Source organism: Fundulus heteroclitus, chromosome 14, assembly GCF_011125445.2.
Source record: "Fundulus heteroclitus isolate FHET01 chromosome 14, MU-UCD_Fhet_4.1, whole genome shotgun sequence".
Taxonomy (NCBI): Eukaryota; Metazoa; Chordata; class Actinopteri; order Cyprinodontiformes; family Fundulidae; genus Fundulus; species Fundulus heteroclitus.
In genome coordinates, this window is record NC_046374.1 from 10,199,965 (window position 1) to 10,218,030 (window position 18,066).

General features: G+C 39.6%; 1 protein-coding gene across 2 annotated transcripts; it reads left to right on the forward strand.

Moving 5' to 3' along the window:
- The first annotated feature begins 5,767 nt into the window (after positions 1 to 5,767).
- LOC105915558 (zinc finger protein RFP) lies at positions 5,768 to 17,708 on the forward strand. Of its 2 annotated transcripts, none has more exons than XM_036146249.1 (8): positions 5,768 to 5,871; positions 7,013 to 7,607; positions 8,363 to 8,458; positions 8,594 to 8,827; positions 8,916 to 9,066; positions 14,411 to 14,437; positions 15,826 to 16,001; positions 16,086 to 17,708. In XM_036146249.1, exons 2-8 carry the CDS (start codon positions 7,038 to 7,040, stop codon positions 16,455 to 16,457), a joined length of 1,626 nt encoding a protein of 541 aa, XP_036002142.1. In that variant the 5' UTR covers positions 5,768 to 5,871; positions 7,013 to 7,037; the 3' UTR covers positions 16,458 to 17,708. The 2 variants fall into 2 exon arrangements, with proteins under 2 accessions (XP_036002142.1, XP_036002143.1); XM_036146250.1 differs by having other exon boundaries at positions 5,858 to 5,871; positions 6,993 to 7,607.
- The last annotated feature ends 358 nt before the right edge of the window (positions 17,709 to 18,066 follow it).

Genomic DNA, 18,066 nt, shown 5'->3' on the forward strand with positions numbered 1-18,066 from the left:
TGGGAAAAAAGTCCCAATTCGACATTCATCAGATCCGGTGATGCTTTAAACAATACCAAACACCATCTAGTGTGTGCCGTGCCCAAGGCTGACGACATAAAACAGCATCAACATGTTGCTGAGAAAATAATACCGGCTAAATTTACCTCTGATATTATTTCCAGATCTTGTCAGTTGATATAGCTGGTAACTCTACCTTGCTTAGTGTCGGTAACAATAACATGTTTTTAAATCCTTTAATAAAGACAAGTGATTAAATTGCAAATACTAGCTTATATGATTCTATGTTGACACAAATACGAACCCAGTGGATATGATTATGCTTTCACAACTTTACTTAACTTTACAAAAGGGTGGTGACTGAAGAACAAACATGCCAAAAAATAAATACATTTTTAAGTAATTTAACTAAGCAAAGTGTTAAAGCTCCATGTATCAAGTTGCAGGTGCTGAACTCCTAACCAGCTCTGGGGCCGCAGTCCTGAAGCCCATTCTGACCACTGACCCCTCTGCTGGGAGCTACTTAAGGGTGTCTCCCTGTGGGGAACAAGTAAAGGGCTGAATTAATTGTTATTGTTGTGTGGGAAGTGAGGGAGGAAAAGCACCTGTTTTATTGGGTACCACATTTACTCTCTGGGGAGACTGGAGACGCTCCTGGCTATTACCCAGCTCTATAGCGCCCCCTACTGAGTCATTCATACAGTTCAGCATGGAATCAGGTGGCGCGACAGCCAAGACGCAACCAGCAACCTTTGAGATGAGATGAAGCTCTAAACAACTGACGATGGACCTCTATGATGATTTTTTGTATAAAAAACTACACTGATATTTGATTCTATCTGTTAAGAATGAAAGAAAACTAAATCAATACCAAGCCAACACCCTGTCCAGGGGCGTAGGAAGGTTTTAAAATGTGGGGGGGCAAATAAGATAGATAAGGTATTATAGCCAAATGGCGAGCGAAGCGAACCAAAAAATATTTTGGGTCCATAGGCAAGGAAAAGTGAAATGCACCCCTATTTAACATGTTTAATGAGCATGCTGATTAAAGAAGCAATCGGTACATCTACATCTACATCTTTAACAGCACTGTAGGCTTAAGAGTTATTTTTTTGAGGCACATCATTATCTTCTCAACATTTAGGAGGTATTTACCAAACAAAGAACTACCCCAAGAGGCAACAGATAATGACAGATTAAATTTGGTATTATCTCAAAGACATAGAACAATGTTTAAATATATATATTTAATAATATATAATATATTTTCATTTGAAGGTCCTTTTATGGGGGCCGCCATCTTGGTGAAGAACAGTACTGCCACCTCCCAGTTTGTGACGTCACTGTGCGGGATCGGCTGTAGAGCAAGTCCCAATGCCCTATCTGTCCCCTTGTAAATAAATACCGTTTTCATGCCAAAATATATTTTTAACCTCTTAAACAAGGATAGACATGGTATGAAGCCTTTAAATTTAAATTATTACTAATTTTACATTTTAGAGACATAAAAAGACAACAAATAAGCATTAAAGTACGGTTTATGGGTTGGGTTCTGCAATGTTATAAGATAAGTATAAAACTCATCTTTAGAACCAATCTCTGCTCAAAATGGTGATCTGCACGCCTAATCTACTTTCAGCAGTTATCATCAGTTATTGCAACCGTAAACTGCAGAAAATACGGTCAGATCGGCTCATTCTGTGTTTACTCTGCTCCTGTCAGGATAAGCTGCAGTGCGTTATGAGGCGGAGTGATATTTCGGCGTCACTTAGTTTAGAGCAAAAACAATCGACTTCACTTTCAGAAACAAGCCCAAAAAAAAACTGCAACCCGCCACTCACAAAATTTACAAGCGACTTTAGACAAAAATAAGACCAAAGTCATATAAAATAAGTGGGCTTCACAACAGTGAGCAACAGGGGTGATTCTAGGATCTGCTCAGCCCCCAGTGTTGACTGTGATTCCTGGCATGAACAACAGGCTTTCCATTTTTAGTCCAGATGTAAGATTCTTAGAGTTGACTCATTTTTGAGTTAAAGCTCATCAAACAAGCTACAATATAGGCCCATCCAAAGGCAGTGACAACCAGACTGAAATGTTTTCACGCGATAAAACCTTGTGCATTTGTAAAACCTGCATGATGGCAATAGTTAGACTAGCTATATTGATAAAAGTGAGGAATAATTTCCCTAAAGACACAAAACTAACTTAGCTTTCTTGAAATTAAATTTTCTCTGGCTTAACAGAGCAAAACATAGTAGCCCACAAAAACCTTTGCTGCACAGTGTCTGTCAGCTGACTGAAAAAAGGGCTGTTACTACTATTACACTTATTGTCATATTGCTTTGCTTACAAGAGAGACAGATTTAGCAGTTTGGATATATACCCAGTTGTGGAGAAGCATTTATATATATATATATATATATATATATATATATATATATATATATATATATATATATATGTGTGTGTGTGATGGAAAATCCTCCATCTTTACGGTGGTAATCCAGCAAAACAGCCCATGGTGGATGATGAATCGGAAAGGTGAAAAAAATTATGTTTTTTTCCACTTTTACACGATGTTTGCTACATTCAACTGCCATGCACGTGAGCATTGTTGCTTCAACAATAGCTCTCGCGAATTTCAATGGTGAAGTCTTCTGGAAATCCAAAATAATTGTTGTTGATCGCAGCTGTGTCCAACAGCTCCTACAGCTGCTAATGCGCGGCGAACTGCCGTCGGCTCTTCACTTACACACGCCATAGGATGTGATTTTAGGCGGCCATTACTGCCCATATTTGGGCAGTAATGACCACCCCTATACACAGTGATCCAGATGACAATTTATGTTTGTTTTTTTATTGATTAACACTAAATTCATTAATTAACCACGAGCGTATTAGTTTTAGGTATAGCTAATGATCCCCTGATTTTTCCCTGTTGACCGGACTTCCCCTTTAAAGTTACTAATATTGATTTCAGAGTAAAATTGTTTTGACATAACAATTATTAATACAAATAATATAACTTACTACACTGGGAATCGGTGGGTTCTTGTAAAAATTCAGATTATCCTAGGTCTTAGTTTAAATCTTGTCTTCTTTGTCTTAATGGTTTTAAAGGAAGTGACTATAGCGCATGAGTCAAGAGGTCATTAAGTGGACAGACTCATAAAAGTTGTATACCGAGAAGATGCCCACACATGTTACTTATTAACTAGGTCCAAGTAAACAGTACATAGTCATACAAGATGTAAACAATTTACACATACTAAGAGTACTGAAGCTTAACCCGTATTAAACAAAAATAATAATAATGAATTTGAACATTAAAAAGATAATGAAATAACCAGTAGACTTCAAGTAATTAAAAACTGAATTAAGAGAAAACAAATTAATTCATAATAAGAATTTAATTCTATGACAGTAACACTATCAATTAATTAGGTAGCCAAATACTTCTTGATATTGATAGCTTTCTTATTGTTGTATTTATCAAAATAATGGAAAAAGTTCAAATGAAATTTTATCTCAAAAGTGTGTGTGTGTGGGGGGGGGGGGAAAATACCTTTTGCCCCCCCCCCCCCCCCCCCCCCCCCCCGTCCAAAAAGTGAGGGGCACTTGCCCCCTTGAACCCCCCACCCCCCCGCACCTTTCCTCCGCCACTGCTATATTTCCTTTACATATACTGTCCTGGAGGAGCAGAAGTGAAGGTTGCTGATAAAGCTGACTTTCCTGTATTTTGTTTCCACCCAGTGAAAAGCTTATGGCACTACAGAGAATAGAGACACGTTTGGGTGCAGTTCAGTCTGGACTGGGACTAAAAATGTGTTATCGCGCTCCAGTTTTTAAAAAAAAATTAATTCCAAACCTTTTTTTAAATACCACACCATGTCAGGCTTAAATATATCAGGATCTCTGCTGTGTTTTCATTGGTGGAAAATAATCATAATTAACAGAAATAAAGGCTTGAAAGCATCCACATGGGTGTAAATGATCTATGTAATGTGCTTCACTTAGTGAATTGATTTACTGGAATAAATTAACCTTTTAAATATTATTTCAATCTGAAAAACTCACACAGAAAGGAGAGACAATTAGAAGAATTTTATTGATACAATATTTTAAGACTTTGCCGCTCAGACCTCGGCAGGAAATATTGATGCTGAATTATACTTCAATATGCATAAGCAGGTGTATGAGAATAGGAATGATCCCCCAGGCCTGAAACTGGTGGTGGAGTGGAGATAGATGAAGTTGGTTTAGTCCGTAGAGGCTGGTTTGCAAGATGATCTACTTGAGCTGAACTGATGGGATCCAGCGGACTGCATAAGCTGGTACCAGTACTTCACTCAGGGACCCGAAAGATAGATGTCCCACTTGGATAAACACAGGTTTGCATGAACTGTCCATGATGAGCAAGCATGAAGCGACTGTGGAGAGGAAAAACTCCCCTTTAGGAAGAAACCTCCAGCTGAAACAGGCTCAACATGGCGGTCTTCTGCCGGATCGATTGAGAAGTGACAGGGAATTCTGTAAGAGTCAGGGAGGAATTACACTCTGATAGGGACGAGGTTGAAGGAGGACCATAGGAAGCCAGACGGAGCTTGCTACGATGGTGGAGAAGGGGATGGAGGTGGGTTGAATCAAGTCATCAGAGTCCAAATCAGACATTGCGCAGCCACTCCTTGCTTGCTGGGAAGAAGACTGAGATGTGGATTTGAAATTCTTTTAAGATAAAGAGCAGTTCAAAGCTGATTGGCTTGCGTCGGAGGCGGATGAGTCTCTGATTGGATGGAGGTAGGCAATAGAGTTTCTTCAATTCAATTTCCGCTTTAAGCTCCATAATTCATTGAATGGGTCTGTGTATTATGAGCTGTAATGTCCCTTCTAATAATTTTTAATCATTTAGCAACCAGTTTTAGTAACCGCCAGCAGGTGAGATGTTTCAGATGTGGGAAGATCCCTGAGGACAGCAGGAGAGGAGAGTGTGGTTAAAGAAGGTCAGTCTTTGGACATGAAGTCAGACTGGAAGTTAAAGAACCTCCTCTTAAACTGTGTTCTGTAACTCAACAAACCCGTGCTTGTGCATTTGTGAGCATATCCTCACATATGTGTATTACCCAATGCGCAGCAAGCCCTTTCATCCCCATCATGTAGTCAGATGGTGCCTGTGCTTCGTTAGGATTTCATGTCCCTGAACAACACAATGTAACACACAATTGTAAAGTGGGAGAAAATATAGATGGTTAAGGGAACAAGTCATGCATTGCATTGTGTTGCTCTGTCAAAGGAAACCCCAATAAAATCCTCAGAAATCTGTGGTTGTGCACAATAACCTGCATTTGTCAAGTGATTGACTTTTCTCCGAGGTCATTTTCCACACTTTAAGTGTGCATGTGAACGCTTCGCTTCCATCATGCTGACTTCTTTGTGAACTTGAACGCATCCATTATGTAACTACATGAAGCACTGGAGCCTTCCTCATACCTGCGTGCCGTCTGAAACAGGTACTTCAGGTCTGTTGCCAGTGGAATCTGTTAACCATTTACCTAGCCGCCACACCCATCAAACAAACTTTCCATTTGTGGGGGATACCATTAAATATTACCATCGTTACATAAATATGGACGTCTATCACAAGCCGGCCCCTGATTGTTGCTAAGGTGACTAATTGTTGGTTGAGCTGTGAGTGGGGATCTTAAGATTCGGGCAGATCCAGTGAGTTAGGAGAGGGAGGGTTTGGCTGATCAGTAACTGTGTTCCTTGTGTCACGGTTTGCTTCTCAGTGTAGTTATTCAATCTCATAAAGCAGGAAACACACCTGCTCTGTGGTCAGAAACGACGAGACTACTGCTGCAGCTACGAAAGGTAAGCACAGACAATTTGCTGCTTAAGCTAAAAATCTAAAGTGTTTTCAGAAGTGTGAAGCAAAACGGCTGGGTTGATTGGTAAAGGTCAGGTTCAATAGTTAAAGCAGGGATGGCTGAAAAGAGGAAAGTTCTTGGATAATTTCCTCTGTGTCATTGTCAAATAATCTTTTTGTGGTCCAAATAAAACAGAAAGTTTTGCGGCTATCTTAGTAGGATGGAGCCGGAGATGGATGGAGATGATGGGTTGTTGCTCTGGTCAGTCATGGTGAAGATAGAGCTGACCCAAGTGGGAATATATAACACTTCTGGAGACACCTCAGGATCCTTCAGAACTCTTGTCACTCCCCCAACAGGAATGGTTCTATAATAAAAGAACCTGCAGGGAGCACAGATGAAGTAGTCTGGTAAATGTTGAAGGAAAACAACGGAACCACTGCATCGCTAAAGACCCGTTTCATTTTCCAAAGGTCAAGGGTTCACTGCTGATTTCAGCATGTGAACGATGTATATTTCAGGGACGAAAAAAACAATAGCAACCACGTCAAAAAGCAGAAAATCAAATGAAAGCTTCGACTCTTATGCTTGACATTTGTTTTGCTGCACCAGTGTCTGCTTGTCCTCTTTGGGAATTCAGATTTCTGCTTGTGACTAACATCCACGCGTATAGACCCCCTCTGTACTCAGCTACGGGCTGAGACCAGTCTGAGACGACGTGACAGACTGACCGAGGCTTTCACTGGAAGCGTGACTGCGCTGCTCACAGACCTCTGGCATTACGCTACAATCTACTGAGCCGCTCTGCTGTGATAATAGACATTTTCAGAGCTTTGCAGCTTCTTGTGTCTGGCGAGCAGCAGAGACTCTTTGTCGGTTTCGTTTTGAGGACACACTGGCGTTGTAATTATATTGTGACAGTAACTTCAGTAATGACTGGGTGTGCCTGTTAGTTTAACACGCAGGGACAGACATGCCAGCTACACTGAATATTATCTGTCTAGTGGATAAAACCTGAGCCACAGGAAAAACGGATCTAACTTCAGCATATTTACATTGTCACCCATGACCAACATTTGGAGGTTTATTTTTCTAACTAACTTCCTTCTCCATTCTAACACCCAGCTGTTTCATCTCTTGCCCAGCGTATTACCAGCCACCTAAGCCAAAATGCTCCCGGAGAAACAGCTCCAGTGCAGCGTCTGCCAGCAGGTGTTCACCGACCCCGTCACCACTCCCTGCGGACACAATTTCTGCCAAGCCTGCATAGGGCAGGCGTGGGACCGCGGTGACGTCTGCCAGTGCCCCGCCTGCGACAAGAGGTTCCCCTCGAGGCCTGAAATGAGCATCAACACGGCCCTCAAAGAGCTGGCGGACGCTTTAAGACAAATGGCCGCCCGCCCTCCGGCCTCCGCTCCGGCCGCGGCCAAGCCGGGCGAGGTGGCGTGCGACGTGTGCGCCGTCGCCTCGCTGCAGGTCAGGGCCCTCAAGTCCTGCCTGGTGTGTCTGACGTCGTTCTGCGACGCCCACCTGGAGCCGCACCGGAGGGTCGCCACCCTCAAGCTGCACAAGCTGCTGGAGCCCGTGACGGACCTGCAGGACAGGATGTGCAAGAGGCACGAGAGGCTGCTTGAGATGTTCTGCCGGGAGGACCGGACGTGCGTCTGCCAGTTCTGCACCGAGACGGAGCACAAGGGCCACCGGGCGGTCACCATAGAGGACGAGAGCAAGGAGAGGAAGGTAGGTGGGAACTTCAGAGGGTCAGAGATGCTGGACTAGTTACGTTCTAACGAGAGTTAAGTGTAAAATTTACAGAAATAGTTATTGAATATCAGACATGAAACTGTCTGTCAGCACAATGTAGGCTAAAAATTACCCACTATCCTACTAAAAGCTGCACTTTTACTTTTTGGTCTTCATAATGAATAAACCGTTGCTCTTGACAGGAAGCGTCCTGTATCATAAAATCATAAGTTCAGCAGCTTTTTCTGGGAAAGTCGACCGCTGCGTGGTTTCTCCATCAGTTTGCTACAAGGCCTTCTCCTCTATGTATCAAACCCACGTTCTGTCCAGGGCCGGACTATCCATAAGGGCCAATGGGCCAGTGTCCAGGGGCACCAACCATGGGAGGGGTTCAATTTATGAAAAAATATATTTTTCATAAATTGTTATATTATTTACTTGAAATTGTTGAAAGCCCATGCATTATTCGTTTTGTGAACACTGAAGTCACAATAATAATAAATGATAAATAAATCAAGATTTTTTTTTTATTTCAACATTTTAAAATGAGATATTTGAATATTGCTCACTGCTCATATGCCTACATGTAGTTGTGTAAGTTAGTAAATAGTAAATTACATTACAGAAATCCCCTTGATTATGTCTGATGTTTTTGACCGGAGGACAGCACGGGTAAGGGGGGGGGGGGCTTTGAGGTATAGTGCCCAGGGGCACCACATTGTCTTAATACGGGCCTGGTTCTGTCCATTCAGGCCCACATGAAGCAGACCGAGGCAGAGTTTCAGCAGACCATCCAGGAGCGGCAGAAGAAAATTGAAGATATCAAAAATTGTCTGAAGCTGAGCACAGTAAGTGAAGATAGAAACAGTGAACAACATTCCTCTTCAGGGTCCCCCCACCCCCCCCCACACACACACACACACACACTATTTTAATCTATTTGCTTCATTAGAACAAGTTTTAAAATGTTGGGTTAATTCCAGCTGAGTGCCGAGAAGGAGAAGAAGGCGAGCGACAGTCTCTTCACGTCGTTGATCCACTCGACGAAGGAGAGACAAGCCGAGGCCAACGCAGAAATCGAGGCGAAGCAGAAAGCGGAGGAGAAGAGGGCCGAGGAGCTCATCGACGAGCTTCAGCTGGAGATCACCGAGCTGCAGAGGAGGAGCGCTGAGCTGAAGGAGCTGGAGGACACCGATGACCACCTGCACCTCCTGCAGGTCAGCATCAACCAGACGTAGTGGTTTCCCTTTTTTTAGATCTTTTTTTTAATAATACACTAATACGCATATTTCCGCTCTTCGTCAGAGGTTGCCCTCTGTTGTGTCGCCTCCACCCATCAACAGGCAGTGGGCAGAAACCAGGATCTACCCTGAGCTTTGTGTGGGAACAGTGAGGAGAACGCTCTCCAGACTGGCCCACACGCTGAAGAAGGATCTGGATAGCTTGAAGGAAGAAGGTAAACTACGGGCATCGTCGTCGTAGATAGATAGGACTATAAAGAGAGCCCAGGATGAAATCATACCTGTGTTGTTTGTCAATATAAATATTTATATCTGGTGTTTTTAATTGGGAACTTTTCCCCTGTTTTTTTTTATTTTATAACCATGCAATTTAAAGTTGAAGTTCCGAGCATGGCCATGAGAGGCAGTGTTTTCTTATTTAGTCTAATTCTAAACCCAGACTGAGGCTTTGTCTTATTTATGTACCACCAGTGTACATTACTATTAAAACCAGATTGTGAATTGTCACGCCCACCATCGCTTTCTTTGCTAGCGACCACGACACCAGTGGAACCGTTTCTGTGGGCATTTTCTGCTCATTCTCCTGACTCGTGCTTTAATTAACAGTCTAAGCTCAAAAGGTTAAATGACTGAGATGCAAAGATGAAGCCCCTTTGTCTCTAGGTCATAGTGATATAAAGATATAAATCTTGTTTAACTTGCTGCAATAGGGACACTGCACATATGTAGCTATAGTTTTATAGTTTGAACATTTGTATTATTTATACTTAAGATCACTGAAACAAAACTCAAAAGAAACATGTTATCTTACTTTTGTTACACTGTCTTGATTTTATAGAATATTGTGCTGGCTTTACGTGACCTGATAAAAGGTTTTGCTAGTACATCTATATAGGGCTTGCCGTATTTATCTCTTTCATTGTTAGTTTCCTTATCACGATGTCCCCAGACTGCTTCCTTCAGTCTAAAGTCTTCATTGCCGTCCATCAAATCCTGGTTGTTAAAGTTTAGCGCTACGGCTGTTGTCTTATCTTGCTTTAGGTATTTGCTCAAAATGCATGCTTGTGGACCAAAAACAGCAGTGCAGAACAATAAATGTTGTATTTTGAACTGTAGGAAAGTCTTTACAGATTCTTTAAATCACATCTGCTAAAAAAAAAAAGAAAAATTAAACAATACAAGTCTTCGTATGAAAATCTGACCCAGCAGATTCTAGACCAACATTTACTGCTTTCGACAGTAACTACATTATTTTATTCAATTCATTATTTCATTTGTAATTTCAGTGTAACTGAGGTGTGTTTAGCAGGGTCCGTGTATCTTTTGGTCATTGGATTTTCGTTTCAGAAACAGGAATTGAAAAAACAAAAACAAATGGCCATTTGATTTTTGTTGTAAAATACAAAAAAGAAAATCGAAATACAAAGCGTTTATCTTTTTCACTGTCAAAAGGGGAAAAGTAAAATTTGAAAAATTATTTGAATTTAATTTTCTATTTTGGGTAACAAAAAACAAAAAAGCTTTTAAACAGAAACAGAAAAACGGCTCGTTTGTTCATACTCCGGAAACCGGATGTGGTTCCTACTGCCTGAGACTACTTTCCAAAATAAAAGCAATATGTTTGACGTGCATCAGGGTATTTTATTATTATTTTTTTTTTTACACATGTCGACTACAGTTAGTTTACATAATTTATTTCAGTTTTGTGTAATATTCCTTATTATTGAGGTCTGCTGATGAATATGGAAATATATGTTCTGGTCATAGTCACTGTTTAGCCTAAATAACTACTAAAACAATAGCATACAAGCTTAAACAGGCTTGCTGTTGCAATGACTCAGATAACTGAAAATTTGCACAGGGATATTAAAACAATTGGTTTGCCCAAGTAACTACTTTCACTTACAGATGACAGATTAAGATCTCAAGATGTTACTCATTGAAATCCATCTACATGATGTGAAATTTCAAAATAAAAGCCCTCCAAAATCTCTATGTTAAGTCAGTTTGACCTAAGTTGCTGTCAATATTGAATGGTTTTTAGTGTATACTGCCACTTCAACATGACAGTAGAACACCTCCAGATGTTGCTCAACAAATTGCATCCATATCTGATGTTGTCACTGTTCATATTCTGAAAGGGTAGCATGCAGCTATTGTTGAACAAGAATGTGATCAATGTAAAACACACCTTAACATTCAGGTTCAATTAATACTTTTCTTTTGATAACAGATTTGTTACTTTTAAAAATGTGAAAGTGGATTAAAAACATAAAACAACCGTAAAGTTTATCAAAATTATGTGTGTGTGTGTGTGTGTCCAAAAAAGCTGGACGATGCTCTTATGTTGTAGTTCAACAAGCCCGATATTCATAAAACTTTGGTCATCCTTTGTGATATGGCTTCTCATATTGAAAATAAGAGACAGAATCTAACTGTTGTATCTTAGAGTCATAGGCCTACTTACTCTCGCTCATTCTTGGACATCCTTCTTTCCCGGAAAAACAAGGCTTTATGCGATACATTCATTCAGCCAATAACAAATAAGACAAAGTTCCACTGAGAGTCTCTTTTGTCCAAATTATAGAAAGATCACAACAAAAATGTTCTGTGTGCTTTCTTCTTAGACTGGCTAGTAATTTTTTTTAATTCATATTAATGATTATTTTTATCTGTGTATGACAAAAAATATTTAGTTTCCAATACATTGAGAAACCTAATATACACTATATTGTATTGTATAAGTATTCACTCACCTGCCTTTGACTCTTCTGGGAAGGCTGTCCACAAGGTTTAGGAGTGTGTTTATGGGAATTTTTGACCATTCTTACAGAAATGCATTTGTGAGGTCACATACTGATGGTGTACAACAAGACATGGCTCTCAGTCTCCACTATATTTAATCTCAAAGGTGTTCTATCGGGTTGAGGTCAGGGCTCTGTATAGGCCAGTGAAGTTCATCCACATCAAACTCTTCCATCCATGTCCTTATGGACCTTGCTTTGTGCTCTGGTGCTCAGTCATGTTGGAGGAGGCAGGGGCCAGCTCCAAACTGTTCCCACAAAGTTGAGAAAATGGAATTGTCCAAGATGTCTAGTCTGTGGAAACACTCAGAGCTCCGTTCACTGGAACTAAGGGGCCAAGCCCAGCTCCTGAAAAACAAACCCACACCATAATCCCCCCTCTGCCAAACTTTACACTTGGCACAATGAAGTCAGACAATCACCATTCTCCTGGCAACCGCCAAACCCAGACTCGTCCATCAGATTTGCAGATGAAGAAGCGTGATTTGTCACTCAGAAGAACGTGTCTCCAATGCCTTGTATTGCACTTGGTGATGTATGGCTTGGATGCAGCTGATCAGCCATGGAAACCCATTCCACGAAGCTCTCTGCACTGTTCTTGAGCTAATCTTAAGGCCACATGAAGTTTGGAATCATGTAGTGATTGACTTTGCAGAAAGTTGGCAACCTCTACGCTCTATGCACTTCAGTATCCACTGAAACCGCTCCGACAGTTTACGTGGACTAACACTTCGTGGCTGAGTTGCTGTCGTTCCCAAACATTTCCATTTTCTCATGATACAGCAGTTGACTCAAGAATATTTAGGAGCGAGGAAAGTTGACAACTGGATTTTTTGCCTGCTGGCATCCTATCACAGCTTCATGCTGGAATTCACTGAGCTCCTGAGAGCAACCCATTCTTTCACAAATGTTTGTGAAAACAGTCTGCATGCGTAGTTTTTATACACCTGTGACCATGGAAGTGATTGGAACACCTGATTCTAATAATTTGGATGGCGGAGCGAATACTTTTGCAATATAGTGTATATAGTCATGTTGGAACATCATATCAAATCTTAATGAGCTTTGTTGAGCAGCCTCTGGAGATGTTCTACTGTCACTCTGAATCAAAAACTTTAACTTAAAATATAAGGGTTAGTAGCAACATTATCAGTAACTTAGGTCAAAGTGAATATATAGCGAGATTTTGAAGGGCTTTCACTTTGAAATTCCACATCAGATGTGGATGAAATTTGTTGCGCAACATCTGGAGGTGTTCTACTGTCAGGCTGAAGTGACAGTATCCCCTGAAAATGTACCGTTTAGTAACAACATTGCCAGAAACTTATGTGAAATTGACTTAATGTAGAGATTTTGGAGGGTTTAATTTAGAAATTCCACATCATGTATATGGATTTTGATGAGTAACATGTCAAGATCCTAATCTGTTATCTGTAAGTGAAAGTAGTCACTTAGAAAAACCAATTGTTTTAATATCCCTGTGCAAATTTTCACTTATCTGAGTCATTGCAACAGCAAGCCTGTTTAAGGCTGTTGGCTATTTTTTTTTTAGTAATTATTCAGGCTAAACAGTGACTATGACCAAAATATATATTTCCATATTCACCAGCAGGCTTGAATAATAAAGAAGTATTACATAAAGCTGTGAGAAATTATTTCAACTAACTGAAGTCCACATGTGTAACAAAACAAAGAATAGAATAGGTTGATACACGTCAAACACATTGCTTTTATTTTGGAAAGTAGTCTCAGGCATTGCTACCGTAATGCATGGTGTTCGCATGACCTTCAAAATGAAGGGAGGGCTGGCATGACTGCCGTGTCCACAGTGGCGGCTGGCTTGACCGCAGTAAACTCAACCATGTTCATTGGAAAATCGCCTCACTTTTCTTAGAAAATATCGTCTTACTCCCCCTCTCACCTGGGATATCTGCGCTGAGATTTGTATGGATGACAAGCCTTGTTTTGTCGTGTCTAAAATCAAATCTGCGTAAGGTTCTTAAGACATTTTATCCTGAAAAATGTGGTGCTTTTGCAATGCAGAAGTGACCACTTCCGGTCTCGGAATATGAACAAACGAGCCTCTTTTTCGTTTACGTTTTAAACCATTTTTGTTTTTTCTTACCCGAAATGGAAAATGAATTTCAAATAATTTTTCAAATTTCACTTTTCGCTTATGGACAATGAAAAAGACAAACGCTTTGTATTTCGATTTTCTTTTTTGTATTTTAAAACAAAAATCAAATGGCCATTTGTTTTTGTTTTTTCAATTCCTGTTTCTGAAACGAAAATCCAATGACCAAAAGATACACTGACCTTAGCAGATTTCCAGCTTCCACGATTATTAGACCACTGCTAAAGATGTGTAAAGCCTTAAAATAAATATACTTGTTACGGTTTAAGTTGTTGATTTCAGATATAGGTATGTTAGACAACGTTTATTTTGAATAGTAGGAGAGGGTTTAATTGCATGATTTACTTGTGTCTTAATTAGACTGTCGGGGTGCTAATGATTTGTTTGAGGCTTTTTACACGTCTTTATCAGGAGTGCCAGTAAGTTTTCTGGGTACTGAAATAAGAACTGCAAGGAGAAGTTATTTTTATATATTTTCTCAATAGGTTTTCTCTGACAAAAAAATTATTTTGTGTTTACATTAATGCTATATTTCGGTTCTATTAAATCCGAAAACAATTTCACTTTCTTATAAAATAATCAAACATTTAAAAAAGTTTTTTTTCCCCCTTTCTTTGACAGAAATAAGGAGGATGCAAAAATATGCAGGTATGGACACAATAAACACTATACTTTATTCTTTCTCTATTAAAGAAAAAAAAACACCTATTATTCTTATTAATGAATCCCAAAAAATGGATTTTCCATGTTCTTTACATCGTTTAATTTTTTATTTTGTTATTTATGTTACTGATTACTAGAAATGGCCCATTCATCTGTTTTAAGGTTTATGTGTCAGCACACAATACTTACATCAGGTCCAAACCTGGAAATAAATTAAATATTAGAGTACAACCCTCATGACCTAATAAACTGGTCCATTATCCAACAGAAAGGCTGCTAATCAGAAGCGTGTGTAACCATCATTACACCATTGGGTAAACATATAATTTTCTTTTATTATAGAATTTCTATTGTTATTGCAGCAATAACCTGCTATTAAAATGCACAGATTAACTGATTAGCAAGTTAGATCTCTTCTCTTAAAGCAGACATTTTGGCTGTTTGTTGGTAAGGATTAACCTGTAGGAAACAACTGAGACTACACATTGGTTAAGAATGTGTTAGTAAGACTATTGCAAACAATTTCATGTCAACAATCATTTGTTTTCTTTTTACATGACTTTACATAACCAAGCAAAGCCTCATTGAGATTAAACATCTTTGCCATAGAGTCCTGGCCAAGATAGCAGTACATAATTAAAAACAATTACAGACATAATCAATACTAATATCATTCTAATATTCAAACTGACTGATTTATGGATTTCAGCACTGAGAATCAGGTAAAACCTGTGCAAATACATGTGTCTGACTCCAAGTCATCCAAAGTTTTCTTGATAGCCTCATATGAGACCGTGTCATGAAGCTTGACTTGTGTATGCAAAATTAAATAAAAAAAAATAAACTCCACAGGGCCTAGTTCAACACACATTAGAAAAGGATAGAGGTCGGGCAATCGTCCATTAAAGTCTAGACCTCACCCTGACTGAAATGATGTGATTATAGGAGGAGTCTGCAGAAATTGACCTGGACTGTGAAAGAACTCAGGGCAAGTCGTGAGGAGGATTAGTGCCAAATTCCTCCATAAAAGGGGAAAGATGTCAAATGCCATAAAACTTTATTATTATTTAAAGTTTTCACAAGCTGCTAAATCATTGGTTCAGATTCTGCTTAGTTTTTTGTTAAGTACATGGCGATGTTTTCATTGCTCCTTTGAGGTTGTATTTACCAAATTTTAACACGTGGTGAATAGAGTCGAACAGAAGAACATGTTTTGGTATTTTACATAATCTTGTCTTGTAATTCCTTTAATTAATCTGTAATTTTGCTGATTGGGGGCTGATTGTGGACTACATAATAGCTGGGAATACAGACCTGGAAAGTCTGACAACCAGTGGAACTGAGAGAAAATGTTTTGGCCCGTGTGTCCACAGTGGACGTGGTGCTGGACCCGGACACGGCCCACCCGAACATCGTCCTGTCATCTGACGGAAAGCAGGCGAGCCGCGGCGAGGTGCCACACGTTGTCCCCGACAATCCCCAACGCTTTGACCCCGTCATCTGCGTTGTGGGCAAGAAAGGCTTCCTCTCTGGGAGGATCTACTTTCAGGTACGCAGGTTTGAATAATCCAAAGTGAAGCCACGCCATTCATTGAAGGTTACACCAATATTCACAACTTGTTCTGTAAACTAGGTTGCAGTAGGGAATAAGACCTTCTGGGATCTGGGCGTGGTCAGGGAGTCCATCAACAGGAAGGGTATGATCACCTCCACCCCTGACAACGGCTACTGGACGGTGCGTTTGAGGAACGGCAACGAGTATCGAGCTCTGGACTCCCCCTCCAAGCTGCTTCATCTCCAGCACAAGCCGAAGACCGTGGGAGTGTTCGTGGATTATGAGGAAGGGACGGTTTCCTTCTTCGACGTGGACGCCAGATCTCACATCCACACCTTCACCGGGTGTTTGTTCTCTGAGAGGATTTTTCCTTTCTTCAGTCCGGGGGTTTTGGATGATGGGAAAAATACAGAGCCACTTATTATAACAGCTGTCAGTCCTGAGGATTGAAAAGAAGCTTTTTGTACACAGTTTTTGCTTCCTGTATAAACCTAAATGTTTTTTTTTTCTGTAACTGGCAATCTTGTGTTTAATATAGATTATGTACAAAAGATGGAGGAGGTAATGTTTTATCAAATGTGAAGCAAAAACAAAGCTTAAGAGAGCCATTTCAGTGATGGCCACTAGGTGCTGGTTCCAAACATTCTGTAAAAAAAATTAAAAATCAACAACATTTAAAGTTAAATCAGGTAAGTGTTATATTCCATGTACACACAAGACTCAAAAACCTCCATTTATGCTTAAATACATGTAGGGTTTTCATTTTCCTGATCCAGGTGTAATCAAAAATCACTTTGACAACAGAGAAATCTCTGACACTTTGGCAAAGTTTATGCTAAAACACACACAAAAATTATAATAAATAAAACAAAAAACAAAACAAAACATGTGACACATAACTAGGTGTTTTTGCTCCTGTGGAGCAATTTGTGACAATGTCTGTGAAAGGTGCTATAGAAATAAAATTGTACTCACTAAGTAGAATTTAGACTGTTTAAAAAGTTGTTGATATCCAATTTAGATGAGTACAGCAATCAACTCTGGGGATGTACACGGTATCTATTAAAGCTGAACAATTGCACAATAACTTACTATATTTAAACTACCAGTCAAAAGATTGGACACACCTCCTCATTCAATGGCTTGTTATTGTTATTACTACCTCTGGGAACTCCTTCTAGACAGTAACCATCTCAGGTGACTAACCCCATGAAGCTCATCGAGAGAAGGCCAGGAGCGGCCAGAGCAGTAATTAAGTCAAAAGGAGGTATTTAGAACAACCAAGAAATATATACACAATGTTTTTAGTTGTTTCACAATTTTGTGTTTGATACATAATTTTATATACTTTTGTGGCATAGATTTGATGTATTTTCTATATATCTGCATTGTAGAAAGTCATCAAAATAAAGAAAAGCCGTTCAATGACAAAAGCGAGTCCAAACGTTTGACTGGCAGTTTATGAATGTACATAAAGCTTACAGCTATGTATGAATTTTGAAAATAACCTATCTCTTATACATACTGTCCCTGTTCTTACCCTTCTCCGTAAAATGTTTTTTTTGTTATTGATTGTAATTTGCTGTCCTGCTTGTTTCTCTGCTTTTGTTTGTTTGTTTTTTCACAATGTGCTGGAATCCAAAGTCAAATTCCTTGTTTTTACCCACGAAGTTGGAGAATAAAGTTGCTATGGTTTTAAATTCTGAGTCTAAATAACATCCACTCTGTCTCTCTTTTTTAGTCTTTTTACAACAGTTTAAAAAAATATTAAAATAAATAAATTAAACCGGTGCGTAACTACATGCTCTATTCTGTCAGTTGGGTGATAAGTAATGTGAATAATTGTGACATCCACGTAGGTTGAAGTTGTTCTGTATCGCTGTTATCAGAATAGGAAAGTGCATTCTCTTTTTTTTTTACCATAATAAATTAGCTTTCTATCCGTGTTTATTACAGCGCAAATAAAAAGATTAATACTATAGCTAATATGACGCATTCGACGTTAAAATGAATAAATGTAAAACCCCAGAAAGGCGGTAATGCTGACCCCCTGAGTGCA

Coding starts and splice junctions, on each gene's coding strand:
- LOC105915558 (XM_036146249.1), top strand. CDS start 7,038: ATGCTCCCGGAGAAACAGCTCCAGTGCAGCGTCTGCCAGCAGGTGTTC. Junction 7,608..8,362: donor ACGAGAGCAAGGAGAGGAAG/GTAGGTGGGAAC, acceptor CTGTCCATTCAG/GCCCACATGAAGCAGACCGA. Junction 16,002..16,085: donor CTGGGAGGATCTACTTTCAG/GTACGCAGGTTT, acceptor TCTGTAAACTAG/GTTGCAGTAGGGAATAAGAC.